Source organism: Eretmochelys imbricata, chromosome 8, assembly GCF_965152235.1.
Source record: "Eretmochelys imbricata isolate rEreImb1 chromosome 8, rEreImb1.hap1, whole genome shotgun sequence".
NCBI classification, from domain to species: domain Eukaryota; kingdom Metazoa; phylum Chordata; order Testudines; family Cheloniidae; genus Eretmochelys; species Eretmochelys imbricata.
In genome coordinates, this window is record NC_135579.1 from 69,342,299 (window position 1) to 69,361,389 (window position 19,091).

General features: G+C 38.1%; 1 protein-coding gene across 4 annotated transcripts in view; it reads left to right on the top strand.

Moving 5' to 3' along the window:
• COL11A1 (collagen type XI alpha 1 chain) overlaps nucleotides 1–19,091 on the top strand; it is a 228,180-nt gene that overhangs the window by 24,261 nt on the left and 184,828 nt on the right. For all 4 annotated transcript variants that reach the window (XM_077823830.1, XM_077823832.1, XM_077823829.1 and 1 more), the window contains exons 3-4: nucleotides 7,022–7,235; nucleotides 10,375–10,537. In XM_077823830.1, coding sequence (XP_077679956.1) covers nucleotides 7,022–7,235; nucleotides 10,375–10,537 — 377 coding nt within the window. The remainder of the gene's footprint in view (nucleotides 1–7,021; nucleotides 7,236–10,374; nucleotides 10,538–19,091) is intronic.

A 19,091-nucleotide genomic window follows, 5' to 3' on the forward strand; every position in this document is an offset into this window, starting at 1 on the left:
GGTCCTTTCAAGTTATCTGTTTGGTCTCCCTTCACCCCAATCATTTGTTCTTTCTTTTTTTCCTTTTGCTGCCATCTATTCAACCTAATATTAAAAGGTATGCTGTATAGTGTCATTTCATCTGTAAACTCACAACTTTACTTTAAAACACCCCAATCCAAAACCCACTGAAATCAACATAAAGTTCCCTATTGACTTCAATGGATCAAGTCCATTAAGAATAAGATCCCAAATCAAGCCTCAAATCTTCATAGATTCCCATTATATTCTGAAAATCTTTTACTAACGAAGTTAAAATATGATGAATATAAAGCACACAAAGCACCATTATTGCAGACAGTAAAATAAATGTTAACACTAAGTATTTCCTGTAACATAATATAGTGGTGCAAATTCTTTTCCAAACAGTGAAAGTAATACCATATGATAAGAAAGTAATCATCAACTCTGTCTATACTACTGTACTGATTCTTTTGTAGTATTATTTCTATTAATATTACTGCTATTTAAAAAAGGCAAACATCTAGACTTCATGCAAGTGATAAGTCTGAGCATCCAATCAATCAGAAATTTCAGTTTCAGATGTCTCTCATGACATTAACTTGGCCAGATTGCACATTATGTATGTTTTATTGTTTACACTGATAAACTACAATACTTTAAGGTTGATATTTAATAAGAAAAGCAAGACAAGTAAATACTAAATGTATGCAGTGTAATTGAATTTTGAATTTGTGCCAGGGTTTTGTTGGTGGTTTTTTGGGGGAATGTGTGGGGAGGGGAAGAAGGCACATTTAGTTTATCAAAGAGGCTGGGGCCCGGAAGAAAAGAGGGACAGAAATCCAGAGCTGTTTGGCTTGGAGAGATTAACCTAGCCACCCTTAACTACGTACACCTGAATCCTGCTGTCCTTACCTCTGCCATCCTTATTTGAAAGTCCACAAGCTGAATAAACCACTTGAAACACTTAAGGACTGGGACAGGCTTGAATGGTTTAAAACTATTTTTAACCCTTAAAGAAATTTAATCTTCTTAAGCTTTCTACATCTGTGGGTAGTTTAAGCAGTTTAAACGACTTTAAATCCTTAGAGCAGCTAACTTCTCTTTAAGACCTCTAAAGATTTAGAGCTGCTTAAACTATCTGGCAACTGCAGTTTAGATTGTTCGAAAGAATACGGCTTCAGAGTGCTCCAAAATGATAAACCCATTCTGATTTTGAATAAATCTTAAAAAAATCAGATCCACTTTACAAAATGCCAACTTAGAGTTCAGTGTTTAAACTTTTAAAACTTGTGAACTGATTTTCTTAAAACCTGTTTTTTTATTTTATTTTTTTTTAGTTAAAAAATCAAGGACTTGTTGAGATCTACAAAGAAAGCCAGTTTTGAAGTTTCTATCTAATGTCAAAATTCTTATCAGAACATATAAGAAAAGGAATATTGTTTATGCTCAGAAATGGCTAAAACATTTTAATCAGATTTTAGGGTTTTTTTTTTTTTTAAAAAAATTACCTATGGGCTGAAAACAAAAATTGCAGCTAAAAAGGAATTAGAGAAAGTTAAGAGCAAGTGAAAAGTGAAGGTTAGAGTAGAAGATGGAATACAACCCTAGCTACAGCATGTGCTACAACTATTATTTCCAGTTATACAGAGCTTTATAGCTTCCCTATGATGGAGGTAAGCGTTCTTATATATATTCAGGGAATTATAGACTGCAGTACAGAAAGGTTAAGGGCCATATTCTGCCCACAGTTATATCACCTGAAGTTGACGTGAATGGTGAATATAGCCTAAAGTAATTTGCTCAAAGTTGAAGAAAGCAGTGGCAGAGATAATAAAATAACTCAGGAATTCTGACTACCAATAACATCCTCTAACTACAGGAACAATACTCCCTTCTTTTAATTCTTGAAAGCACATTTCCTGAGTGAATTATAGCAATGTATAGGTCATGTGCTTAATCAAAGAGGATCGAATTCATACAATAAAGTGATCTTCTTAGCTGAAAAACACCATTTTCAGGAAAATAAACCTGACCATTTTAATCATTTATATGAATGTTCAATCTGCAGTTTATACTTAATTAATAGAAGAAAAAAATTGCATTACATGCAACAAATGTTCTCTCTGCAATCAAGAAATCCTTAAAGTAACCTGCAAATTAAAATCTAATATAAATTCATAGGAAAGCTATAAAGAAATCAAAAATGCCAATACTTGTTTCTAATATGCAGCCTTATAATGTAATATGCAAGTCCCTTCCTCTAACTCTTTACAGATCTGAGTCATCACTCTCAGGGGTCTTTAATACAAAACACAGTGTTCATCCCAAAGTCTCAGTAATTTTACACACTTTTGGGATAGGGGGAGCCTATACAGGAAGGATGGGCTCCACCTAAACCAAAGTGGATCCAGACTGCTGGCACTTAACATTAAAAGGGTTGTAGAGCAGTTTTTAAACTAAGAGATGGGGGAAAGCCGATTGCTGCAGAGGCGCACATGGATTGGACAGAGACTTCTCTTAGAGAAGAGTCTATTGATAGAGATTCTCTATGTTTTAGTCAGGAGGAGGGGATGAAAGAGGACAAAGTATGGGCTAGATCAGATGAGAAACATTCACATAAAGAATCTGACACATCAGAAAAGGGCAGACAAATAAACAGTGACAAGTTTTTAAAGTGCTTGTTCACAAATGCTAGAAGTCTAAATAATAAGATGGGTGAACTAGAGTGCTAAAGGAGGATATTGATATAATAGGCATCACAGAAACCTGGTGTAGTGAGGACAATCAACTAGGACACAATCATTCCAGGGTATAAAATATATTGGAAGGACAGAACAGGTTGTGGGGCGGGGAGCGGGAGGGATGAGAGTGGCATTATGTGTGAAAGAAAATGTAGAATCAAATGAAATAAAAATCTTAAATGAATCCACATGTTCCATAGAATCTCTATGGATAGTAATTTCATGCTCTAATAAGAATATAACAGTAGGGATCTATTATCGACCACCTGACCAGGACAGTGATAGTGATGATGAAATGCTAAGGGAGATGAGAGAGGCTAGCAAAATAAAAACCTCAATAATAGTGGGGGATTTCAGTTATCCCCATATTGACTGGGTACATGTCACCTCAGGATGAAATGCAGAGACAAAATTTCTTGATACTTTAAATGACTGCTTCTTGGAGCAGCTGGTACAGGAACCCACAAGGGGAGAGGCAACTCTCGATCTAGTCCTGAGTGGAGCGCAGGATCTGGTCCAAGAGGTAACTATAACAGGACCGCTTGGAAATAGTGACCATAATATAATAACATTTACCATTCCTGTGGTGGGAAGAACACCTCAACAGCATGACACTGTGGCATTTAATTTCAGAAAGGGGAACTATGCAAAAATGAGGAGGTTAGTTAAACAGAAATTAAAAGGTACAGTGACTAGAGTGAAATCCCTGGAAGCTGCATGGACACTTTTCAAAGACACCATAATAGAGGCTCAACTTAAATGTACACCCCAAATTAAAAAACACAGCAAAAGAACTAAAAAAGAGCTACCGTGGCTTAACCATGTAAAAGAAGCTGTGAGAGATAAAAAGGCATCTTTTAAAAAGTGGAAGTCAAATCCTAGTGAGGTAAATAGAAAGGAGCATAAACACTGCCAAATTAAATGTAAAAATGTAATAAGAAAAGCCAAAAAGGAGTTTGAAGAACAGCTAGCCAAAAACTCAAAAGGTAATAACAAAATGTTTTTTAAGCACATCAGAAGCAGGAAGCTTGCTAAACAACCAGTGGGGCCCCTGGATGATCGAGATACAAAAGGAGCACTTAAAGATGATAAAGTCATCATGGAGAAACTAAATGAATTCTTTGCTTCAGTCTTCACGGCTGAGGATGTTAGGGAGATTCCCAAACCTGAGTTGTTTTTTGTAGGTGATAAATCTGAGGAATTGTCACAGATTGTAGTGACACTAGAGGAGGTTTTGGAATTAACTGAGGCACTTAACAGTAACAAGTCACCAGGACCAGATGGCATTCACCCAAGAGTTCTAAAAGAACTCAAATGTGAAATTGCGGAACTATTAACTATGGTTTGTAACCTGTCCTTTAAATCAGCTACTGTACCCAGTGACTGGAAGATAGCTAATGTAACGCCAATATTTAAGAAGGGCTCTAGAGGTGATCCTGGCAATTACAGACCAGTAAGTCTAACGTCAGTACCGGGGAAATTAGTTGAAAAAATAGTAAAGAATAAAATTGTCAGACACATAGAAGAACATAAATTGTTGGGCAAAAGTCAGCATGGTTTCTGTAAAGGGAGATCATGTCTTACTAATCTATTAGAGTTCTTTGAGGGGGTCAATAAACATGTGGACTAGGGGGATCCAGTGGACATAGTGTACTTAGATTTCCAGAAAGCCTTTGACAAGGTCCCTTACCAAAGGCTCTTACGTAAATCAAGTTGTCATGGGATAAGAGGGAAGATCCTTTCATGGACTGAGAGCTGGTTAAAAGACTGGGAACAAAGGGTAGGAATAAATGGTAAATTTTCATAATGGAGAGGGGTAACTAGTGGTGTTCCCCAAGGGTCAGTCCTAGTATCAATCCTATTCACCTTATTCATAAATGATCTGGAGAAAGGGGTAAACAGTGAGGTGGCAAAGTTTGCAGATGATACTAAACTGCTCAAGATAGTTAAGACCAAAGCAGACTGTGAAGAACTTCAAAAAGATCTCACAAAACTAAGTGATTGGGCAACAAAATGGCAAATGAAATTTAATGTGGATAAATATAAAGTAATGCACACTGGAAAAAATAACCCCAAATATATCTACAATATGATGGGGGCTAATTTAGCTACAACTAATCAGGAGAAAGATCTTGGAGTCATCGTGGATAGTTCTCTCAAGACGTCCATGCAGTGTGCAGCAGCAGTCAAAAAAGCAAATGAGATGTTAGGAATCATTAAAAAAGGGATAGAGAATAAGATGGAGAATATTTTATTGCCCTTATATAAATTCATGATATGCCCACATCTTGAATACTGCGTACAGATGTGGTCCCCTCATCTCAAAAAAGATATACTGGCATTAGGAAAGGTTCAGAAAAGGACAACTAAAATGATTAGGGGTTTGGAATGGGTCCCATATGAGGAGAGATTAAAGAGGCTAGGACTTTTCAGCTTGGAAAAGAGGAGACTAAGGGGAGATATGATAGAGGTATATAAAACCATGAGTGGTGTGGAGAAAGTGAATAAGGAAAAGTTATTTACTTGTTCCCGTAATATAAGAACTAGGGGTCACCAAATGAAATTAATGGGTAGCAGGTTTAAAACAAAGAAAAGGAAGTTCTTCTTCACTCAGTGCACAGTCAACCTGTGGAACTCCTTGCCTGAGGAGGTTGTGAAGGCTAAGACTTTAACAGGGTTTAAAAGAGAACTGGATAAATTCATGGAGGTTAAGTCCATTAATGACTATTAGCCAGGATGGGTAAGGAATGGTGTCCCTAGCTTCTGTTTGTCAGAGGGTGGAGATGGATGGCAGGAGAGAGATCACTAGATCATTACCTGTTAGGTTCACTCCTTCTGGGGCACCTGGCATTGGCCACTGTTGGTGGACAGGATACTGGGCTGGATGGACCTTTGGTCTGACCCAGTACAGCCATTGTTATGTTCTTAAGACTCCATATCCTGATTGCCTCAATGTGAGTAAGCCTATATGGTCAAACACTGACTCCCTTGCATGAGTGAAAAGCAGTAGAACAATGATCCATGGAGGCTTTCTACAACAATATCAAGGAGTGGTTGGGGGCAGTCTTGGGGATGTGCCAGGGTATGCTGACTAAATTGACAAACTTTGGTGAACAACAGGTTAAAAAGCTCTGTAATGGGTTGCAGCAGCTACGACAGGCCACCATAGCATCTGAAGAATGGCTACATCATTGTTCTCTGAGCCTAGTTCTGGATTACAGAGAATTCCACCCATCAACCCCCACAGAGATGTCTTGCACAGAGCTCATTTGCTTTCTGTTTGGATGGTGGAAAAAAATGGGGCAGGGTGTTTTTCAGTAAAAAAAGGAACCTCAGAATGATCACAACACCTCAGGGCACTTTTTTCATCACATGCACCCGTCCTTTCCACTCCCTCATTTAAAAGTTGTATCCATCCACGCTTTATTCTTGAGGCTGTAGAAGTTAAAACAATGATTGACTTATGGTGTGTACTTCAAAGAGAAATTGTCAGGCAGCAAATGAAAATAAAAACTTTTTTCTTTGCCCAAACCTCCTATTACATACAAATAGACATGTGTTTTGTTTTTAAATAAGTTATTTCTGAGATAATTTAATAAGTAACATCTGCACCATGGTTAAATAAAAATGTTAGTACTAAATTTATCTCAGGGCAGAGGCCCAGCATATGGCTTTATAGACCACATAAGCCTCAGTTAACCCTTGTGTCAATAACATAAGTGGTGTATGGAATCATGTGTGGTCCCCCTGCATATGACCCTTATTTAAGATACATATTGGAAACAATGGAAATACATAATCGAAATGGTGGGAACTATTTGAGTGACCACTGGGAAATGCAAGGTGTCTGATAACATATTTCCAATAATACCAATAGTCTTTTTGTCTGTTGAAATTACAATGTGCAGTTATAAACTAGAGTAATTTCTGCTCCCTTTCTCAAGAAGATGAAGATAGAAAAGGAATTAATACAGAACTGCCACCTCTCTTGTATATATTGTGTTACACCTGCATAAATGCACAATGATTTTATAGTTGAAGCTTTTAAGATGTCTTCAGGTAAAACTTTTGGGAAGTAAAGTGAGAATGGGAAGACAAGAAAGTATAAAGACAAAGGTTTGAAGAGAGAAATTTTCTTGTAATCAGAATTTTTATCACATTTATGTTGGAGGAAAAACAGAAAAGTAGAATCTCTCAATTAATAGTAAAGCATAACTATCCACAAAAAGGTTCTATCTTTTCCAGATTTGTGACTACATTTGTCATTTTCTTCTCAGGTGGAATCTTTCCTGAAGACTTTTCAGTATTAATTACAGTAAAACCTAAAAAGGGGATCCAGTCCTTCCTTTTCTCTGTCTACAATGAACAGGGTATTCAGCAACTAGGTGTGGAAGTTGGTAGATCCCCTGTCTTCCTGTTTGAAGATCAGTATGGAAAACCTGCCCCAGAAGATTATCCTCTTTTTAGGACAATCAACATTGCTGATGGAAAGTAAGTGTAAAATAAATCAATTTTAATATAAAAATTTACAACACTGGAACTACTGTGTGGACTAATGTTCCTTCACATAGCATATTTGTAAAGTTAAATGAATCAGTTACAGAATTGTCCGCTGGCTGCACTACGGTACCACAGAATCTAAGGTCCCTTTGCAGGAGAACTTAGTTCCAGCTTCCCGCAGAATACAAGAATACAAACAAGTACAGCTATGTGCTCCCATTTGTCCTTTCCCATGATTCAAAAGCAAGGGAGCACTCATAGAAATGAAAACTTAAGTGAACAATATGAAGCTATGAAGACATCTTGTTCTTGGCCCATGAAGTCACCCTCAGCTCAACAGGCAACCGGGGACAGTGCCAGTGGAAAGTTATCTTCACTTGCCTCCCTCCTACACAAACATGCACCTGGCACCCAGTCTTACCCTGCTCTGCCAGGAGGAGGTTCCCCGAGTCAGAGTGAAGGCATGTTAGTAGGGCAATGTGGCATAGTTTACATTGCTGCTGAGCTGCTGTACCAGTTATTTGGATAAATAAGACAATTCAGGCTCTGAGAATGTCAGTTTAGCACCTTTCATGACCATTATTGTTATTTTTAAAGGCCCCCTGACACTAACTCTAATTATATTAAAGGAGCATTCATCCTTTTAAAAGCATTTTTATTTATTATGCTACAGTGCAGGAACGGCAGCTGCATTTTTCGGAGATATACAGATTGAAGTTTTTGTTAAACACAGGAAAGGAAAGAATGTTGCAGGCTGGAGGACAAATAAATTCACATATAATGACAAGACTAAGGGTTATAAGTTACTGAAGAATAACATTAAAGATCAAAGGAAAAGTTAAATTGTGTACTAGCTTCCGTGTTACTGCACAATACCACTTCATAAGGCTCAAAAAACTGTTATGTGTTCCCCTCAGCAGCAGGAAAACTGAAGCAGCAGGCCATTTTCATTTTGTTTCTCTATGTAACAAACAAGGTGTAAAATCCTGTCCCCACTAGTGTTTTTCTGTTGACTTCAGCAGAACCAGAATTTCTCCTAATGTGTTGAGGTTCCGATAAAAACAAAGAAATTGAATGAGCTTCACTCAGAGTTGGTTTAAAGGGCTAGCTTGCATGCTCCCAACAGAGAGTGGATACTACTTTTGAATTCTCCAAAAGGTAGATGCAGAGTGATTTGAGCCAATCCTTCCCTTGTGGGGACTAAGTGAGTGGCCTCTTCCCTGCTTTTGGCCCCTGCAGGTCTTGGGGTGGTTGGCCGATATTATGCTTCAGACTCAGCTATCCCACATAGAATGTAGTGCAACAATGAGCTATGTTTTGTCTTAAAATTTAAATGTAATTAAAAAAGTTTACACAGTCAAGTGAGCCTGAGGACAGCCAGACCATTTGCTTTTAAAATTATAATGTTTAAGTGAGTTCCAGAATAAACACAGAATTCCAGTTCTGGCTCTGTGGAACTGGTAACCAGTAAGATTCCATTGCTTCAGGGTGTTCCCTTTGATATATAAAAGCCCTTTAAAAATGATCCATGCCATCTCTCTGATTTGGACATCCTTCGTGGCTGTAAATGCCAGCCAAGATTATATAATTCTGGTACTCATCTTGCATCTCATTAACAGCACATATTTTCTCTGACACTTCTTGCCTTTGCAAATCAGAGACGCTGTGCTTTACTCACTCCATGTCATAAGTAAAGATTCTCTGATACTCAGGTATTTAGCTTGTCATTGCAAACAGTCTCACTAAACTAATGCATGTCTTTTGTCATGATAACAAAATGCTGTGCAGTATATGCTAAAGCTGGTCAAATACTGCAAAAGTATTTTCACAAGTATTAATGCTCAAAGTGTTTGTGCCTCCATCTTGAAAGTTCTTTCTACATTTGGGAGTCATCCAAACAGGGAGGCCGGCCATGTGGCTTAGGTGACCAATCATAGAGTACAAAGAGCGAATTGTGACTAGCAAAGCATTAACAATAGCGAGTCATTCATAAGCAACTCATTGGCTCGTGCAAATATATTTCAATCTTTCCTCAAATAATTTTGAATAACAAACAAATTCACAAAAAATAAAGTCTGTTCTCAGATCATTCATGAACAGAAAGGGAATTAATTAATCTAATGAAGTATTGTAAACAGTTTATTTAGCACTAATCTGAACACACTGAAGTTCTTAGACAGGCAAGAATTCAGAGAAAGGCAACCTGGACTTGATCCAAACCCATTAAAGTCAATGGGAGTCTTTCCAGTGACATCAGTGGGCTTTGTGTCAGATTCCTTGTGCCTAAAGCAGCACTTCAGGAGACAGTATTGTATGGGTAGATAGATAGAGTGATAGAGTACGCAAATCTTGATAGAGTACGCAAATCTGTAAGTATCACATAGTTTGAGAGAGGGAGATAATTTCTTCGGTCTCCTTGCAGCAATTTTACATATATAGAACTTTTTTTTTTTTGGGGGGGGGGGGGGAGAGATTCCCAAATTACTTAATTATATAATTTCAGGATGTTGAATTATGCTGTCTTGCATGGATTATGGATTGACTTTAACAAATAAAATACTAAATTCAATTTTATTAATTTCAAAATCTGATTGGCTTTTGCTTTTCTAGTAAGCACATCAGATATTCAGTCATTTGAACTACCTAACCTATTTATTATAGATGTCTGTTTTATGCATTACTTTTGCAGTAAGGTTCTGATCCATCAACACACATAGTCATGTAAATCCATGGGAATCTTTTCCTTAACTTCAGGAAGAGCTGGATCAGGCCATAAGTGCTTGAAGTTAAGCACATACTTAGGTGTTTGCTGGACTGGGACTTAAATGCTACTCCATTCAGTTCTGTGCAAGCATATTTTACTTAGTTTTTAGTCCTGTTCTATTTTTATTTTATATGCTAGCTATTTACAGCCCTTTCTAAAATAAACCACCAAAGGAAGTGTTAGTTCTTAAAATGAGAAGATAAAATATGAAAAGAAAATTAGTCCCGATGTGTAGATTTTTATGAACTGTAGTAGGTGCAATTTTTGATTGGCTTACAACTTGTAATAATTTTTTCTTGCTTTGGAACTCTGAATTTATGTCTATTTTTAAAAACAGTTTACGGAAGAGCTGTGTTCTTTTGCTAGGTGGCATCGAGTAGCTATCAGCGTGGAGAAGAAAAGCGTTACCATGATTGTTGACTGTAAAAAGAAAACCACAAAACCACTCGACAGGAGTGACCGAGCAATTGTTGATACCAAAGGCATCACCGTCTTTGGAACCAGAATTCTGGATGAAGAAGTTTTTGAGGTAAAAGTCTAGCATTAAATAATTGCTGTTAAATGATTTGGTGGTGAGCAGAGTTCCTGATGAAAGTTAAAATAGAAGCTTTTAAGGACTTCATAGGCAAATTTGGTACAATGAAGGGTATTGAATCACTCCGACTCTCTCATCCTCTCTCCAAATTGATGTTCTGGGCTAAGCATATGCAGCAAGGTGAATTCCAGCCATTTCTTGGTGGGAATGTGCAGGAGGTGTGGTGTGAGGAGGTCAAGTCTCGAAGGTACTCTGTATATCTCAGTTGATTACATTGTTCATTCTATTCACTCTTTTTTCCCAGTAACTGGAATATGCTTTAGCAAAAAGAGTGTATACCTGTTTCTATTGTTGACAGGTCAGGAAGTGGAAAAGGTGAAATGCATATGTTTAACGAAATGTGTGACTCCTAATAATGAGGTATTTCTAGGTAGTATCCCTATACAAAAGAGTTTAACAGGTTGATGTCATAAACCTCTTTTGGTTTCTTTTATAATTCTGTTCTCTGCCAATCAAAACTGATTAAAGCTGGACAATGAGAATAGAGTAGAGGAGCAGATAAATAGTTAACTCCTTTCACATACAGAGTTGATCACCATAGGACAGATAAAGCCAGGATTAGGCCCGTGGGCTTTTAGGCAACATGTATGCCTGAGACTCTACAGCTGGGAGAGGCAAAGTGGCATGCAGGTATTGTGCTATGACTCTGCTTCCCTCAAAAGCCAGAGAGTTCACACTCCACTGTCTTCTGAAGAGGAGTATTCTGGGACAGGGCTAATGGGTCTGATGGTTGAGCCAGATCTTCAAGCATCTGCAAATGGATCTACCTGTAGTCACCATGCTACCTCCTCTCCTCAGATTATTTATATGCCTGGCAAGAATAATCTGCATAGGTGGCTACATCAGGCTTGTGAAAGCTCTGTGGTCACTCCTTTGCAGCATTAATTTACTCATTTTTTGGGTCAAAATCTGGAGGCCCACAATTTGTCTCCATGTTATTAAGTTGCCATGATCATGTTTAGTAGTATGTACGCAAATAAAAGGAATTCAGCATGAGAAAATGGGACACATTGTAAAAGAAAGCAGACAACTTCATTGTAGCTTATTTTGTTGATGTTTACAAGTAAGTTTAGATTTTAGTTTAAATAATACACTAGTCATAAGCTCATTCTTACATATTTTGTGAAAAAAATGCCTTTTAATTTCCAGTACCATTGACATTCTGCTTGTGTGTGGTCTGCAAAACCCCCCAGTATTTTTCTCTTTGTCTTACCTGTTATTGACTAGGGAGAGTCTTTTGATGTTTCAAAAGAGTGTCGCCAAGTATCATGTTTAGCTGTTTTTAAAATAAATACAGGGGCTGCTAACACAGAAATGTGTGGAAATGTCTGGTTAAATCATCTGTGCTTGCTTACTGAAGCAAGCCAGGGGCCTAACATTTCTGGAGCTGTTTGATTATCTATGTATCTCTTATTTATGTATTTTTAAACATTTTTATATTTTAAACTTCCAGAAGTTTTTTGTGTCAAAGGAAGGTTAAGACATTCCCATGCAAACACTCAAAAAATCATAGCCTCTCTTTGGGGGTGAGATGACCGTCATTGAAAATTTCCCTTGGCACTTTCAATCACCAGGGCAGTTGGTTTATCAGTCATGTCACCACTTAGCTATTTTATCCCAAAAATAAATAATCCCTGTTGTGTCAGTTTCTCCCGATATGCAAACACCTCCATTCCATTCCCTCTCCTTTGTTGCTCTATGTTGAACTCCCTACATCCCTTCATCCCTTGAAGTAAGACATTTTCAGAGAAAGAAGAGAAACAGAATACAATCTTTGTGTGAATCTCTCAAACTGTCACCTCTTGGTTAGCAACTCTAACACGGGGCTGTACAGTGATAAAGGTATTGCACCGCACAATAAAGTTAATGTTGTAAATGTTAATTTACATGGAATTAAGGACTAGATACGGAGACCATAAATAAATATATACATTATGTCTGCACTTATATTCATGCAACTCCCCTGAATTCAATGCAGATATGTGGGTGTAACATATCAGAATTTGAGCCGACCACTTAAACACATTTTTCTCTGCATTTTTTATTCCGTGGAGTGTGCATGGTCAAAAATGTGATAAACATGGGGCTAGCGATGTTTATCTAGACTTTTCAACTACATTTCTTACCCTGAATTTGCAAAGCAGTCTTTCAGTTCCACTTCCTAATCAACTAAGAAGGAAGTTGGCTATGACTCATTAAAGAAATAGTGTAGCTGTCTGTAAATCCTTTTTTTGGAATATAAATATTCAGCACTGAGAACAGCAACATTTTTACGGCTTCTCGCATAGTTGCAGAAACGCACTTTATTTTAGTGATTCAGTTTCCCAAGGGTGCATGACATGACATTGTACCCATTTCCCCTGGCTTCAACCAAGAGAATTGGTTACAGTACTGTCTTGTGAAATAGTGCCTCACAGTATTTGGCTTAGGATAAAGGTTCTCACTTTGTTTCCACCCTTAAAACCGCTTTTTTCGGGGGTGTCTTTTTGCTTCCTCTTTTATCATCCATCATCCTTCCCCTAGTTCTATAAGCAACAGCTTGCTCTAAGGCAACTGCAAAAGCTATTGTCAGGATTTGGTCTACAGAGTGTTGTACAACTTGAAGACTCTTATCCCCTGATGGCATTCATGGGTCCTTAGAGTAAGAATCTTGTCACTCCTGAGCATTGAAGGGCAAGCCATTTTGGAAAACAAATAAAGATCCACATATTTCCAGAGATAAATTTGAATGGAACCTTCTTCAAGGTGCTAAAATGCCCTGATACATTTCATTTCATTTTCTGAGCTTTGCACTTCAGATTCTGTCTGAGACTGAAACTGGACATGCCAGAAAATATATAAAAAATACTGTTCTTCCAATAATTCCGTTAGGACTAGAAAAAGACTCTTGAGACTATCCCATTAAAACTTGCTACAGGAAAGAACTCTGCTGCCATCAACTCTACTTTGGGCTGGCTGTACAGTGGATTTTTATTCTAGAAAAAAACAGTCAGAGATGGGGGACTCACTGTGCTAAGTGCTGCACACACTCTCACACCCCCACACCAAACAGATGCTCCCTGACCCATACACTGACACAGAAAAAAAACAAACCCAGGCTTATTTAGCTGTAGAATGTGAAGAGTTAGATGGTATTTAGCGTAGGCGTTTATGATTCTGTAGTACAAAGGAAGTAGCTTCTCCTTTTTAAGCTGCTTTGTAATATGACAACAAGAATGACTTTATTAGTCTGTATATGTACACAAGATAATAGGTTTTCCTTTGCACATGAGAGGAAATACTTCACAGCATACAGTCATCCTTTGGAGTTCATAGAAGTCAACAGTGTAGCTTCTTTTAAGGTTGTGTGTGTGTGGGATTTTATGATCAATAATGACATTTTTATTTATGCAAGCTAAAGACCTGATCCTATAAGCAGATGAGCAACTCAACTCCCACTAAAGTTGCTGGAAGTTAATGGCACGGACACAGGGTTTGCTGCTCACTGCTAGCATGCCTCTTTGTGGTTCTTCTGGAGATTAGCTCACCCCTGCTCTGACACGCCCTCCTAGTCTTGCATGCGCTTGCTGTCTCCCTGGAGAGAAGGTTACTCCTTTCTCATCATTTAAAGCACTCCCTCTTTGTGGCAAGGCCCACCTGCCAGGTCACTATAGTACTCCCCTTCCAGGATATCAAAGTCCCATTGGACAGCTGTCTCAGGCAGTCTTCTGCTCCACTGCCCAGTCTTTGCACTTCCCAAGTGGCTGGTAGGGGAACCCAGCCCACCCACTACTCTGGGTTCCAGTCCAGGGACCCTAAAACCAGCAGACAAGATCTGCACTTTTCCAAACCTTGCTGCTGTTTCCCAGCAGCTTCCTACTTTGTCTCTATCAGACTACTTCTCCAACCAGGGCACTTATTTCCCCCCGAGTTTCCTCCTTTCCTGCTCTAAACCCATAGCATGACTACAGGGCTCCACACCGCAACCCCTTTCTTACAATCTACTTCCTAGTTTATTAACAGCTTGGTCTGCCCCTTGCCCAGCTGGGCTTCATCATCAATTTAGTTTATCAAAATAGTTTATCAGCCCTGACTCGTCTCCAGGTGCAGCCTGTCACAGGGTTAATTGACCTTTTCTCTCTGCTCAGACCTTGTGTGGGTTAGGTACCCCATCACAGGCACTCAGCACCTTGCCGTAATAGGCCTTCAGATAAAGATAATAAAATTTTAGCCTTCAGTGACCTGAATACTGCAGATGTCAGGAAGGGTTGTCCCCCTTTACCTCTAACCCTATACAAACAACATTGCTCAATTGGCCAATTGCACTATTAGAGTAATTCACTTCCTGTTAGGCATCAAGCAGCAGGATTTATGATTTGATGGACCAATGATTTGACTCATTAGAGCACATCCTGTACACTGATGTCCTCTGAAAGGGCATTTCTAAACCCCTATGGATTAGGCTTGTATACACACTTTCAAACCATTGCCAGAACTAGATATTGTAACGTGACATAATGGTGGCACTTCAGTTTGGCTTTGATGTGTCTCTGGGGATTCCTCTTTCAGTCAGGTTGCTATGTGGTGAATTAATTTAGAACTCCAAGAAATGACTGTAGCTATTTTGTGAAACATTTTAGAAAACACACTTATCTCACTATAGATAAATACTCAGGATAATAAAGTGGTTGATTTTTTTTTCTAGCTGGGTTATTTTACAACGTATGGCTCAAAGAAATGTAAAGCAGTCATTCAATGCCATTTGGGAATCAGCTCTCTTGTTGTTTGATTCCTCGGCCCTTTCCCATAGATCTTACCCCCCTTTCTGCTCCCAGTGCTCTCCTCTGTCTTCTGTGTTGTTCTGCTCTTCCCTTCTGATCTTGGCTCCCTGTCTGTTTCCATCACAACATGCTGTTTGTTATGGTATATTTGGAAATTTTAAACTCACAATCTATTTGAAATGTATAGTTCGCAGTTTCCTTTTGCTAGAGATGACAGGTTTTTGATTCTGTTCTGGGTAGACACATACACCTGAAAGTATCTCTTTCCAAAGTGAAGGCACAATACTGCAACTGCACACAGTGACTATATTACTCATATAATCAAGAAAAATAAACCTGAAGGCATGTGAGCTGGGATTACTTATTTAACCATGGGGAATTCTTGCACAAGGTTGAGTTGACTGTCACATTTGGGGTTGGAGAAAAATTACGGTTTTATTTATGTGACTAATCCTTATGTATGTATGTATTTTACTTTTTTATTCCATGCCATTCTGGTCATCTGCTCTCTAGAGTAAAGATTGCTTTTGTGAGTCAGGGTTCCAAGATTGGGCACTATCCTTTTGTATTTTAATTGTATTCCTAGCATACATGACCACTTGATGAAAATTTTATGGCTTATGTTAAGCAGGATGTGACTCCAGATGATCATAATAGTTTCATCTGGCCTTAAAAATCTATGAATATACTAAACACAGTATTCTTGGATGACTTAACAGACCAGAGCAAATATTGTATAGATGGAGTTTTTTATGAATTAATTGAAAACTGTGTCTTTGTTTATACTTTAAAAGGGAGAAGTAAACAGCAATTGCAGGGCTGTACTGAGAAAATAATACTGGTTTTAAAAAATGTTCAATACATCGTAGGAAATTTGAAACATATTGTCTTAAGCATTTACCTCCACTTTTGTTTCATTATGAGGATCTTTGCAATTTAGGAGTTCTTCTGCTGCTTGTTCTACACTTGAAGTCTTAAGCCAATATTTTATGACCTCACAGTTGATTACTATTGAGATTACTGTGATGTCATAAACAGAGGATACTGACTTGAAGTGGGGATTAAAGCAGCAGGCGTAGACAGATGCTTAAGAAACAAAGACCTTGTTGTCATGAAAGTATCTTATTAAATAAAAGAAGCAAAGAAGAATACTTTCTAAATAGAATATTTTTCTAAGGTGCCTACTGTGACCCTCTTACTCAACTGGATAGACCCATAGACTTCAATGGGATTATTTTGTAAGTGCTCATTCATAAAAGGATTGCACAGTGTAGCACAAAGCTTCTGATGTGCCATTTAAAACTAATCTTTTGTGGGTTTTCAAATATACAACATGATAAGCATTGCTTCGTAAACCAAAACTCCAGAAATAGTTACTACAAAAAAGGCAATTCCTACATGAAGCATGAGAGTATTGCAGGGGAAGAAGAAATTAAACAATTTACCCGTTTATGGCTTTGATATAAAAATACTGAAATATGTCTGAAGTATGTCTGTAGTTTAAATATTTCATAAATAGCAGGGATCTTTTAATATTTTGCCAGCTTTAAGGATTTGTCACTCTTCATTTAATATACTTGGTTTGAATGAGAGGTATTTTATAATAAGTCATTAACTGACACAGACTTTATGCAGAGATTTCCCTACAGAGATTTTTTCCTTCCAAAAATGTGTAGATTTCACATTGATAGAACACGCATCGAATCCTTATGTTATAGGAGAGAACAATGGGCCTAATACTGCAGCATATAAAATTCTGATTTAAAGCCAATGGGAATTTTGCTTGCACAGGTTCTGCAGGAGTGGGCCCGATGGATGTAATCCTTGATAATAAAGGGTAGTAAATTCGATACTGGATTTTAACCTGATTTCAATTAAAACAAAAGTGGGCCTAATCCTGAAGGCATCTGAAGAAAAACTAAGTTTTTGTGAATTTATCCCAATGGTAGGACATTGATAACATGGAGCTAGATTGTGATTTACACTGAGTCCATGCAGGGGAATCAGAATCCCTCATATATCCCTGTGCAGGGTACCCAAATGTTGGGTCCAGCTGCATAGGAGCAAATGAGGCTACTCGCCTGCTTATCTACTCAATGGAGCAGGTAGGTATGGAACGCAGAAGGCCTTGGCTCTATCCCCCACTGGCTTGCCAGAATAGCTGAGCCAGTGCAGTGGAGATGGGTTATTAATATAATGCTGGTACAGACCAGCACTAAATTACTACTACCAGAAGAAAGCAGAGTGTGTTTCGGGGTCTCACAGTGTCCTTGACTCCTGGGTTACTGCAGTTTATGTACTATCACTTGCTCAGGACTGTGCCAGAAGTCAGTGTAGCACTTAGAAGCTTAAGTTTATTTTAACTAGGAGAATGTGAAGATACTAATTCTGACTGCACCCCCATTCTGATTCCTACAGATGAGTTTCCTAGAACAACATTTAGTCTGTGTATGTTTTCTCAGTTACACTTTCTACGAAGTCACCCTTATCAAATAGCATTCTGTCAAAAGGATCAGCTTTCAAATGTTTACTTCAATCAGCTGAATAACTCATGTTTGAAAACAAATGGGACATAAAACAAAATATGTGTAATAGATTCTGGGCATAAATGTATAGAAACAACCTTCATGCTACAGACACCCGGAAATGCTGCCAACTTTCAGTTTAGGAAAGAAAAGGTAAAGAAAAGAAAATTCTTCCATTTCAAAGGCATCTAATAAAAAGAAGCATTCTTTTCAAAAGCTTAAAACTTGGCTTTTTGTTGTTGTTCTTCCTTTTTTTTACTGGAGGGATAGTAGGGTTTTTTTGTTTGTTTTGTTACATTTCCAAATTCAAACAACCGTGGACAAAGAAAAAATGTTTTGCTTTGACTATACCTTCCCCTGCTCTGTTTAGAAAAAAAGAAAGTCAGACTTCTGGTAATTGCTTAGAGTTCAAGTTTATTTTTGAGGAATCTGGAATTAATCTGCATTTACTCCGGAAGCCAAGAACTGTGCATACAGTTTATCATTCAGTATATTGTTAACAGTTTGACATCAATAGTGTTGCATGTTACATCAGCTCAGTAAGTTTTACAGATCTGATTTATTATCCTCTCATTTGATCTTGTGCGTAATAGATAATTTCAGATTTTCTAAGAAGTGCAGTGAATGAAGTTCCAAAGATAAATAGCAACAGAAAATGTTTTCAGGTGTTTGTCATATAGTTGTACTAAGGAAACACAGCCCCCATCTCAGCTCTGCCCCATTTAGTAGAGAGGATCACTGCAACAGTACCCTGTGTTTTTTGTAGAGAAAGACACTCCCCTCATGGTTAATATAGCCTTGCTGTAAATATTTCAGTTTTGTGAGGCAGGAAGCATGGTAGTACAGTACTGTATATTCAAAATCAATGGCACACTGTCTTCGTAAATGCAAAGTAAGGATATTAAATAACTGTATATTATTAATGTGCATACAGTTATTATCTTTCTGAAGACTAGGTGATCTCTGGACCCATTTGGACATAGGGTAGGAACAGAGACACACAAGATCCTTTCCTGCCCTTGCGTGCTCTATGCTCATGTCTCCATGCTTAGGAAAGAACAGGCTGTGATGCCTCCATACACAGCCTGTGGAAGACACTGCCCCAAAGGGAGTGAGGAGGAAGTATGATCATGCACTTACCCTCCCACCCCCACACTGGTTCACACAGTGGGGCCAGACATCTCTTGAGGTATCCTGAGCTGT